General features: G+C 44.3%; 1 protein-coding gene across 1 annotated transcript; it reads left to right on the top strand.

The window, feature by feature from the left end:
* The first annotated feature begins 7,273 nt into the window (after positions 1 to 7,273).
* LOC108512148 (disintegrin and metalloproteinase domain-containing protein 1-like) lies at positions 7,274 to 11,213 on the top strand. Its single transcript, XM_017847276.1, is given in 4 exon segments — positions 7,274 to 7,907; positions 7,909 to 8,410; positions 8,731 to 10,294; positions 10,297 to 11,213. Coding segments are annotated over 4 exon segments (2,484 nt in total). The 5' UTR covers positions 7,274 to 7,887; the 3' UTR covers positions 10,695 to 11,213.
* Positions 11,214 to 12,290: the final 1,077 nt, after the last annotated feature.

Here is a 12,290-nt window from a genome sequence, read left to right as displayed (position 1 = left end):
GTGGCTCACGCCTGTAATCCCAGCACTTTGGGAGGCCGAGATGGGCGGATCACGAGGTCAGGAGATCGAGACCATCCTGACTAACACGGTGAAACCCTGTCTCTACTAAAAATACAAAAATTAGCCGGGCGCGGTGGCGGGTGCCTGTAGTCCCAGCTACACGGGAGGCTGAGGCAGGAGAATGGCGTGAACCCGGGAGGCGGAGCTTGCAGTGAGCCGAGATCACACCACCGCACTCCAGCCTGGGTGACAGAGAGAGACTCCGTCTCAAAAAAAAAAAACAAAAAAAACAAAAAACAACAAAAAAAAAAATAGCCGGGCGTGGTGGTAGGCGCCTGTAGTCACTGAGGCAGGAGAATGGCATGAACCCAGGAGGCGGAGCTTGCAGTGAGCCGAGATGGTGCCACTGCACTCCAGCCTGGGTGACAGGGCAAGACTCCATCTCAAAAAAAAAAAAAGCCAATGAGAATGAAAAAAGCCATGCATATTGAATATAAAGCAGATTTTCAGGGTATCTGTCTTAGTTTTTTCCTTTTCCCCATTTCCATTCCCCACTACCTAGGCTGATGCAGATAGTTTTTATATGGCATGCAATGGCTGTCAGTTCAACTCAATAGAAGGTGATGTTTGCCAGCTACTGTATGTGGAAAGAGCTGAAGTGCTCAAATCTGAAGATGTAAGTGTGAAGTGTTCCTATATTTGATTAAAATATATATATCAGATTGGTATAAAATTGAATGCTAAGGTATCTATGTAATACCCAGAATAGGCCAGTCCATAGACACAGAAAGTAGACTGGTGGTTGTCAGGGCTGCAGGAAGAGACGAATGGGGAGTGCCTGCTAACAGTGTACAGAATTTCTTCTGGAAGTGACAGAAGTGTTCCAGAATTAGATAGTGGTGACAGTTGCACAACCTTGTGAATATACTACAAGCCAATGAACTGTACACTTTAAAATAGAGAACTTTATATTATTGAATTTCATCTCATTTTCTAAAATTGCAAAAAATGTAAAAAAAGAAAAACAGATACTGCATTGTTGAAATTGAGTGTTCATAAATTCTAGATCAACGAAGCCTGGAGCTGAAAATAAATGTTTTTGTTTTCAATATTAACCCTTAATTGTCTTCCTAATTCTTGTTTCTGCCTTTTATTTTTGAGGCAGGGTCTTGCTCTGTCACTGATGCTGGAGTACAGTGGTGTGATCTTGGTTCACTGCAGTCTTGAACTCTCTGGCTCAAGCAGCTGCCAGCCTTAGTCTCCTGAGTAGCTGGGATTACAGGCATGTACCACCAAGCCTGGCTACTTTTTTTTTTTTTTTTTTTTTTTTTTTTGTGATGGAGTCTTGCTGTGTCACCAGGCTGGAGTGCAGTGGTGTGATCTTGGCTCACTGCAACCTCCACCTCCTGGGTTCAAGTGATTCTCCTGCCTCAGCCTCCCAAGTAGCTGGGACTACAGGCGTGTGCCACCATGCCTAGCTAATTTTTGTATTTTTAGTAGAGATGGGGTTTCACCATGTTAGCCAGGATGGTCCTGATCTCTTGACCTCGTGATCTGTCCACCTCGGCCTCCCAAAGTGCTGGGATTACAGGCGTAAGCCACTGCACCTGGCCTAATTTTTAAATTTTTTTGTAGTGACAAGATCACCCTGGCCAGGCATAGTGGTTCATGCCTATAATCTCAGCACTTTGGGAGGCTGAGGTTACAGATCGCTTGAGCACAGGTGTTCGAGACCAGGCTGGGCAACATGACAAAACCTTGTCTCCATAAAAAATACAAAAATTAGCTGAATGTGGTGGTGAGCACCTTTGGTCCCAGCTACTTGGGATACTGAAGCAGGAAGATCACCTTAGTCGGGGGAGGTCCAGACTATAGTGAGCCATGATTGCGCCATTGCACTCTAGCCTGGGCAACAGTGAGACCCTGTCTCAAAAACAAAAGAATAAATAGTCTCCCTCTGTTACCCAGACTGATGAGGTGGTACTGTGAGAAATGTGTTTCCTCATGAGACGTGTTCTCAGAACTGCAGTTCTAGAGGTATACTTATGTCTTAGAGGAGAAATATAAACAAAACCTTGTAAGAGACACATGAAATAATCCTCAAACCACAACATTTCTTCTGGTAGTGGATTTTCAATAGTGGAAACCTTTCTTCTCACAGATAGTGATAAGCTGGGTGTCGCAGACAATTTCACATGAAAATAGAAATAAAAGGCATAATGTCAGTGCTAAGGAACAGGAGAAAAAGCTCTCCCTCATGCCTTCCACTGGCCCCTTACACACCCAAAGCCATGCTTTCTATTTCCACGAATAACTTATGTCATTATAACTTGGCAGAGATACAAACAAATATACTAAGACAAAGTAAAAGGCTACCAATTAATTCTTTGGTTAAAAAAATAAGAATGGGTCCCCACTTTGAGGTAATGAATGTGTCATGATTTATGGAAAGTTCCAGACATTCATGTATCTCTTTATCGAAAAACTAAAACTGCTGCCACAAAATTACATAAGTGCATCAAATTTCACACATATGAAGGGTTTTCATGTAAAGTTTTATATTTTTACACTAATACACCTAAAATAAGAGCCTGTTAATCTTATTCATGAGCTTTTACAAAAGCAGACAACTTCTGATCAGACTCAGTACACTGGCCTTGTTTGTTTATTATTTATTTATTTATTTATTTATTTAGACAGAGTCTCCTCTATCACCCAGGCTGGAGTGCAATGGCGCGATCTCGGCTCACTGCAACCTCTGCCTCCCAGGTTTAAACAATTCTCCAGCCTCAGCCTCCTGAGTAGCTGGGATTACAGGCACCCGCCACTACGCCTGGCTAATTTTTGTATCTTTTTTAGTAGAGACGGGGTTTCAGCATGTTGGTCAGGCTGGTCTCAAACTCCAGACCTGAGGTGATCCACCTGCCTTGGCCTCCCAAAGTGCTGGGATAACAGGTGTGAGCCACTGTGCCCAGCCGTTTATAACCAATCTAAATTAAATACCTAAAAATGTTTTATGAAACAACTCAGTAGAAAAGATTTGAGACACCTTTCTTGAGCCCTCCTGGAGCTCTCTTCTTGCCTTGGATGCTAAGAACATGAGAACTATGTCAGCTCTGCATCTTGTGTTTTGCTAGCCTAACAAATCCAACTAGGAAGATATATTTTAGAGCAAAATGAACCTTTTAAAAGGGAGAAAGTCATCTTTGTTCTGAATGAGGGGACTTCCATGTTCCATATTCCTAAGTAGCAGGTGTCACGTTCTCACTGTGTCTTAAGACACGGAACTGAACTTTCTGAGATCTGGGTTTCCTCCTCAGTAAGATGCCACACAAAGGATGCCTCTCATAGAGTATTTGTGAGGTTAAAGTGGATAATGTGTGTGAGGTGATCTAGTGCAGTGCCTGGCATACAGCCAGTGCTCAAATAAATGCTGATGGCCTCTCAAATCAAATGCCGTGACGGATATAGATTGTATTATTAATTGCGTATCATTCAGCAATGATCAGATTTAATCACCATCAACTTATAATACGGAATTTTTCTGATATGGCATTGCGATCTACTACATGGTCATTGCAAACATATTCTGTCTCCACTACTATAGGGCAAATCTGTGGGTGAGGAGCAAAGTTTGGTTAACTTGGTCTCGAACTCCTGACCTCAGATGATCTGCCCCCCTCGGCCTCCCAAAGTGCTGGGATTACAGGTGTGAGCCACCATGCCCGGCCAACTTTGTTTTAAATGGAGTCCTGCTACGTTGCCCCAGTTGGTCTCAAGTTCCTGGGCTCAAGCCATCCTCCTGCCTCAGCAAATGGTATTGATATTTGCATAAAGACAGGATTGAGGGTTGATTATGTGATTTGACAATGGAGTTATTCACTGGTAACCTGCAGTATAGCAGTTAGCTGGATGGGGGCTGAGGGATGCAAGCCTTTTTCTACTAGAATCAATACAGAAAGGATGGGCCGGGAGCGGCAGAGCACGCCTGTAATCCTAGCACTTTGGGAGACTAAGGCAGGCGGATCACTTGAGGTCAGGAGTTCAAGATCAGCCTGGCCAACCTGGTGAAACCCTGTCTCTACTAAAAATACAAAAAAATTCGCCAGGCATGGTGGTGCATACCTGTGATCCCAACTACTTGGGAGGCTGAGGCAGGAGACTCGCTGGAACCTGGGAGACGGAGGTTGCAGTGAGCCGAGATTGTGCCACTGTACTCCAGCTGGGGCAACAGAACAAGACTCTGTCTCAAAAAAAAAAAAAAAAAAAAAGGATGGGTCAATAAACATTTATAAAGGTCTTCAGGTCTTCATCCTAATTAGTATTCACAGAAATGCAAAGCATACCTACAAAAGAATATCATCGCACATCACAGGCTTGGTAAAATTTAAGAGTCACAACACCAATTATTATTGAGAATATGCAGCATTAGAGATTCCCAAACTGCTTTGGGCATGCAAACTGGCACACAGTTTTGCAATACACTTTGTTATGTTCTAGTTTAATGAAATTTTGCTTATCCTATGACCTAGCATCTACTTCTAGGTTTATTTTTTATTTATTTTTATTTTTTTGAGATGGAGTCTCACTCTGTCACCCAGGCTGGAGTGCTGTGGTGCGATCTCAGCTCACTGCAAGCTCTGCCTCCCGGATTCGTGCCATTCTCCTGCCTCAGCCTCCCAGGTAGCTGGGACTACCGGCGTGCGCCACCATGCCCGGCTAATTTTTTGTATTTTTAGTAGAGACAGGGTTTCACCATGTTAGCCGGGATGGTCTCGATCTCCTGACCTCGTAATCTGCCCGCCTTAGCCTCCCAAAGTGCTGGGATTACAGGTGTGAGCCACCACGCCCAGCCCTACTTCTAGGTTTATACCGTAGAAGGTCATATGCATTTGCATCATGTTACATAGACAATAATATTCACAGCAGCAGTGTTTATGGGCATAGAAAGCAAAGGATAACAGATAAAGAAAGGATCATGAATCTTAAGGGATTCACACAGAGAAATACCAGTGTTGTGCTATGGAGAGGAATGAACTTTGGGTTCACACAATAACTTGGAGGCAACTTAAGTGAACTATGGAATAAAAGAAGCCCCGTTAAAAAGTTGTACTTTTATGTATTCATATGAAGTCTAAACACAGGTGAAATGAAGCTACACGCTACAGGTTGCACATTTAGAAGGCAAAAGTACAAAAAAAGCGAGGAAGCTGTTAATCTACCACAAGTTCAAAAATAAATGTTAGCCAGGTGTTTTGGCATGTACTTGTCTTCTCTGGTGCTTGGGAGACTGAGGCAGGAGGACTGCTTGAGCTCAGGAGTTCAGGGGTACAGCAAGCCATGATCACACCACTACACTTCAGCCTGGGTGACAGGGCAAGACCCTGTCTCTCAAAAAAAAAAAATAATAATAATAATAATAAGACAGCATCCTGGGTACATACGCAAGAGGAGGGATTCGTAATTATAAAGGGGTGCCTATGTTTATTCTGTGGAGTTCAAAGTGTTGATTACTTTAACAAATTTATTCTTACACAGCTTTTCTATTTTTCATAACTCCCTCAAATCTACATCTATGTCAAAATGCACTTTTGGCTGGGCTCTGTGACTCATGCCTGCAATCCCAGCACTTTGGGAGGTTGAGGTGGGTGGATCACCTGAGGTCAGGAGTTCGAGACCAGCCTGGCCTGGTTTAGTAGAAACCCCGTCTCTACTAAAAATACAAAAATTAGCTGGGTGTGGTAGCAGGTGCCTATAATCCCAACTACTTGGGAGGCTGAGACAGGAGAATCACTTGAACCTGGGAGACCTTGAAATGGATGGTGGGAGAATCACTTGAACCTGGGAGAACCTTGAAATGGACAGTGGGAGGTGGAATTTGCAGTGAGCCGAGATCACACCACTGCACTCCAGCCTGGGTGACAAGGGAGAAACTCAGTCTGGAAAAAAAAAAAAAAAAATGCACCTTTTAGTGAATGCACTGTATTCCAGAATTTAAAATGTTAAAATCAAACACTAGGTGATGAACAATGGAGAGCGCAACTATGTTCTCTTTCTCAAAGCCATTCAGTATAAAGCATAGGCAAGATTTGGATGGTTACTGGAGAATGATATGAACTGAATGGAATGGTTTCATTAAGGTGAGAAAGTGCAGCATATAAAGAGGTTGATCCAATGGATAAACACATTTTTAAGATTAGAAGAGAGAAGGGCCCATCATACAAGTGAAGTTCATAAGAAAGAGAAATGAAAGGAGACCTAATACACAAGTGAAAGAACTGATCTTAGACCAGACCATGGATGATTCATCCATCCTAATACGAGTAAAATTTAGATATAGGTGGATTCATCTGGGGCTACATTTGCTTCTTTTTTTTTTTTTTTTTTTTCAGTGAAATATGAGGCAAAATAAATCAGGAGAGTGAGCTGACGAGCAAAATGTGGTAGGGAGTATATTTGGAGATCAGGAATGTGCTATTAGTCAGTACAGGTCAGTCAGTGTGTAGGATTTCCTGAAGACATTTTTAGCCATTGGGGTAGGCATGCAACAAGTACAAATAACACACAACAGATGACACACTGTACCACTCATACCCAAGTGTCCTTTATTCATTCAAAAAGAATTTGTGTTCATCTACTCTTGGCCAAGGCCTCTTGTATGCCTGATGGTACCAGGATGAACAAATAGAGGTGGTCACTGAAAACATAGAGATTATATTCTAACACAGGGGAGACTTTTTGGACACCTTCCTTTCAACAGACATAAGAATAATCTTAGCACCTCCCTATGTGAGGCTATTGCCAGGAGAGTGTAGTTCTGGAGATACCAGCCAATGGTCTATGATAATCACATATAATAGAAAGCTGCTCTGTTGGCATCTCCCATATACTCTTTTGGACAGTATTATAATCAGAATGTAAAAACTCAACTTCGATGATGTTAAAAAATAGGACTGGCCGGGTGCGGTGGCTCATGCCTGTAATCCCAGCACTTTGGGATGCCAAGGCAGGCAGATTGCCTGAGGTCAGGAGTTCGAGACCAGCCTGACCAATGTGGTGAAACCTCGTCTCTACTAAAAATACAAAAATTAGCCGGGCACGGTGGCAGGTTCCTGTAATCCCAGCTACTTGGAAGGCTGAGACAGGAGAATTGCTCAAACCTGGGAGGCAGAGGTTGCAGTGGGCCAAGACTGGGCCATTGCACTCCAGCCTGGGCAACAAGAGCAAAACTGTCTCAAAAAAAAAAAAAAAAAAAAGACTACTGTGGCTTGTCCATGGGTCACCAGCCCACTGGGGTTTATGCTGGGGCACAGGGTAGCCACTCACTTAGCCACTGAAATGCAGACACACATATCTATAATGCCTCACTGAGAAGAAAAGAGTATCCTGGGTAAAGATGTTTGTGTGCTCAGAGCATGAGTTTTAGAAGAGAGGAAATGGACAGTGGTGTATGCCCACCAGAGAGATCTCCAAGCCCCCTGGTCTGGAACATTTGGAGTTAGCTGAGCAACGGACAACAGGAGGAGTGGGGGAGGGGTTGTTCCATGTGGCCCAGTTGAAGAAAGGCATGAAGATTTTGTTTCCTCTTGCACAGTACAGTCCTGCATTATAGAATGTCCTTCATGATGTCAATGGGACCTTAACCAGGGGCACTGAAGCTGAAACTGTAAGAGAAAGTCATCAAGTATGGAAAATTTCTGCAAGATATGAGATAGACCCGGAAGACTAGGCAGAGACTCAGCCAGAAAGCTGGGTCTTTCAGAGGTGAAAGTAGCTTCATGCAGCTGGCATAGATCTGGGGCTAGTACCTGTGTCTGGCGGTCTGCGTGTCAAGGAGAGCTGCTGCTCATGGACACAAGTTGCATCATCAACTGATTCCCTAGGGCCATGTCAGTGCCAGCCTCTGTGAGACTCTGCCTCCTTCCTGCCTTCTCTGATGAAACTCCACGTGGTGTTGTATGAGGCTAGGAGGGTGCTTCAGACCTGGGCTCCCCAGATGAAAAATTTGAGGCTGGGGCTAGTGCCAGGTCAATCGTGTGTCAGGTTGGGGATGATGTTGCTTTTGGGGATAATTTTTCTCCCGAGCATACGCTGTGACATGGCTTCAGTATATTACTCTTCCTATGAAATAGTCATCCCAAAGCGGCTGATGGTCAGGGGAAGTGAAGACTCAGTGGAAAAGGCAACCTATTTGCTACTTGTGCAAGGCCAGAAGCACTTGGTTCACCTGAAGGTGAAGAGAAGCCATTTTGTGAATAACTTTCCAATCTACAGTTACCACAATGGCATACTGGGGCAAGAATCGCCTTTCATCTCACATGACTGCCACTATGAAGGCTACATAGAAGGAGTGTCAGGTTCTTTTGTTTCTGTCAACACCTGTGCAGGTCTCAGGGGCATCCTGATTAAGGAGGAAAAATCTTTTTTTTTTTTTTTTTTTTTTTTTGAGACGGAGTCTCGCTCTGTCGCCTAGGCTGGAGTGCAGTGGTGCGATCTCGGCTCACTGCAAGCTCCGCCTCCCGGGTTCCCGCCATTCTCACACCTCAGCCTCCGAGTAGCTGGGACTATAGGCGCCCGCCACCGCGCCCGGCTAGTTTTCTGTATTTTTAGTAGAGACGGGGTTTCACCGTGTTAGCCAGGATGGTCTCGATCTCCTGACCTCGTGATCCGCCCACCTCGGCCTCCCAAAGTGCTGGGATTACAGGCTTGAGCCACCGCGCCCGGCCTAAGGAGGAAAAATCTTACAGCATTGAGCCCGTGGACTCTTCAAGACGGTTTGAACATGTGTTATACACCATGGCACATGAAGCGCGAGTCTCCTGTGGTGTCACTTCCAGAGACAGCCATGTGGTGTCCACTAGCTGGCAACAAGGGAGCAGGAAGCCTCATGATCTACAGGCGCTGTCCTACTTGTGGTCACACACCAAGTACGTGGAGATGTTTGTCGTGGTCAACAACCAGCGGTTCCAGATGTGGGGCAGTAACATCAATGAGACGGTCCAGAGAGTAGTGGATGTCATTGCTCTGGCCGACAGCTTCACTAGGGGAATAAACACAGAGGTGGTGCTGGCCGGAATGGAGATTTGGACCGAGGGGGACCTAATAGATGTCGCAGTGGACTTGCAAATCACACTCAGGAATTTCAATCGCTGGAGACAAGAGACGCTCTTCCGTCGTGCGAAGCACGATGTTGCCCACATGATCGTCGGGCATCATCCTGGACAGAATATGGGCCAGGCCTTTCTCAGTGGTGCCTGCTCAAGCGGTTTTGCGGCAGCTGTTGAATCCTTCCATCATGAAGATGTGCTGTTGTTTGCAGCCCTGATGGTCCATGAGCTCGGGCACAACCTGGGTATTCAGCACGACCACTCGGCCTGCTTTTGCAAAGAGAAGCACTTTTGCCTCATGCATGAAAATATCACAAAAGAAAGTGGCTTCAGCAACTGCAGCTCTGACTACTTCCACCAGTTCCTTCGAGAACACAAAGGGGCCTGCCTATTTAACAAGCCATGGCCCAGGGGCCGCAAGCGTAGGGATTCTGCCTGTGGAAATGGCGTGGTGGAGGACACGGAGCAGTGTGACTGTGGTTCTCTATGTCAGCGTCACCCATGTTGTGATGAAAACTGTATACTGAAGGCGAAAGCAGAGTGCAGTGATGGTCTATGTTGTCATAACTGTAAATTTCAACCTAAGGGATATTCTTGCCGTCCTTCTAGTGATTCCTGCGACCTCCCAGAATTTTGCAATGGTACATCTGCAGTATGCCCTGACAACAGGCATAAGAAAGATGGCTCAAAATGTCATAAAATTTACCAGTGCATTAAAGGTAATTGTATGGACCCTAACAATCAGTGCAAACAAGTATTTGGATATGGTGCAAAATCAGCCTCACAAGAGTGTTACAATTCAATGAACAGCAAAGGGGACCGATTTGGAAACTGTGGCATTCCTACCAGTCCTGGGTCACAATATGTTCGGTGTTCAGATGGTAATACATTCTGTGGGAAACTTATATGTTCAGGTTTTACAGGCTTACCAAAAATCAATCTCCAACATACAATGATTCAGGTCCCTCGGGGAGATGACTCATGTTGGAGCATGGATGCCTATACAAGTACTGACATTCCTGATGAAGGAGATGTGCACAATGGCACTTACTGTGCACCAAATAAAGTCTGCCTAAATTCCGCCTGCACAGATAAAACCCTAGTGATGTCTCCCTGCAACCCAGAAAAAACGTGTAATGGGAACGGAGTTTGTAATGATTTAGGGCACTGCCACTGTAATGAAGGGCATGCCCCCCCGACTGTGTTACTGCAGGAAGTGGAGGTAGTGTGGACAGTGGCCCTCCCGGTAAGCCAGGTGGGACACCTTCAGGAGGTGAAAATCAAAAGATACCTAGTTCCAAACATGAAGAACGTGCTGTAGACATGATGATATTATCATTCATTATACTTTTTATAATACTATTACTAAGTGTAATTATTTGCTTGATCTGCTTGCTTAAAAAATCACCAGAGGCTGCCCCAGCAGAAGCTCCTCCAGCAGTGCCTCCACCACCGGCCCCAGAAATAAAGCCAGAGGCAGCAGAAGTGGCCCCACAAGAAAAAGAAGAAAAAGAAGAGGAGAATGAAGAAGAAGAAGAGGAGAAGGAAGAAGAAGAAGAAAAGGAGGAGGAAGCATCAGATTCTTAAGGTTAGAAATAGGGAGATGAAGCCAAGTATATCAAACTTCTCAAGCACTGAGTGGAAATGAGAGGTTTGGTGAAGTAGAAATAGATAGCTTTAGTGGCTCTGACTCAGATATACTAATGTGGAAGGAAGGATTCTTTCACTTTTATTATTCATTTTAGTAATTAAATTTATATTAATTTAATATGTTAAATATTTTGGTACCTTTTGCTTTTTCACATTTCATTGGAACCATTAACATGCATCTTTGGACATCAATGTCCTTGTCTTTTTGGGCCAATTGTTTTAGTCACCAGAAACTTTTTCAGGACATGCTGTCTTCCATTTGTTTGACATACAGAATCATATGTGCCTGAATTTATTACTGTCTCTGGGATTTTCATTTTAAAGAACAACTACCTATTATGTGAGGACAGTTGTTATATGATTAGTTGTTCTAACTTGACCTATAAATGTGCATTCATCAAAGGAAGAGTTTTTAAATCCAAAAACAAATAAAACCCTATTCATATTAGACATCTCTTCAGGTTCCACATAGTTTAATTATTGAGTCCACTTTATTCTGGGGCGCTGCGGGAGGGACTGTATCAAAGTAGAAAACCGTGATTGCTTGTTGGTTAAGAGGTCAGCATTGAAGTCACCTGCTTTCCAAATCTGGCAGATGTTTAATATGATACATGTATATTTCATTTATTATTTCCCAATATTTCTAGATGCTTCCTACAGCCATCCTCCCTTTGTACCTAAAATACTTTTTATCTTCAAGGCCAGCTTTTTTTTTTTGAGATGGAGTCTCGCTCTGTCACTCCAGAGCGCTGGAGTGCAGTGGTGTGATCTCAGCTCACTGCAACCTCCGCCTCCTGGGTTCAAGCGATTCTCCTGCCTTAGCTTTCTGAGTAGCTGGGATTACAGGTGCATGCCATCACACCTGGCTTTTTTTTGTATTTTTAGTAGAGACAGGGTTTCTCTACATTGGCCAGACTGGTCTCAAACTCCTGATCTACCTGCCTCAGCCTCCCAAAGTGAGGCCAACTTTCATAGCTTTTCTGTTTTACTAATTTCCCTGGGATGAACTTCATCATACCCCTCAGATAACTCAAGGCTGATGAACATCACCTACAGTTAGGAAACTGTGTTTACATTAATTCTATAATAGTATGGAGGCATCTACCACAGTGCTGACTATATGTATGAAATTAAAATATTTTTGGCCAGGCGCGGTGGCCTGTAATCCCAGCACTTTGGGAGGTCGAGGAGGGTGGATCACCTGAGGTCAGGAGTTTGAGAACAGTCTGGTCAGCACAGTTAAACCCTGTCTCTACTAAAAATACAAAAATTACCCGGGAGTAGTAGCATGCGCCTGTAGTTCCAGCTACTCGGGAGGCTTGAAGCAGGTGAACTGCTTGAAACTGGGAGGTTGAGGCTACAGTGAGCCAAGATCACACCACTGTACTCCAGCCTGGGTGACAAAGCGAGACTCTGTCTCAAAAAAAAAAAAAAAATAACTAAAAATAAATAAAGATTTTTTTCCTCGGCGGGGCGCGGTGGCTCAAGCCTGTAATCCCAGCACTTTGGGAGGCCGAGACGGGCGGATCACAA

The sequence above is a fragment of the Rhinopithecus bieti genome, unplaced genomic scaffold (genome assembly GCF_001698545.2).
Source record: "Rhinopithecus bieti isolate Rb0 unplaced genomic scaffold, ASM169854v2 scaffold_947, whole genome shotgun sequence".
NCBI lineage: Eukaryota > Metazoa > Chordata > Mammalia > Primates > Cercopithecidae > Rhinopithecus > Rhinopithecus bieti.
Note: the sequence above shows the minus strand (reverse complement) of the source record. Positions and strands in the feature narration are given on the sequence as shown.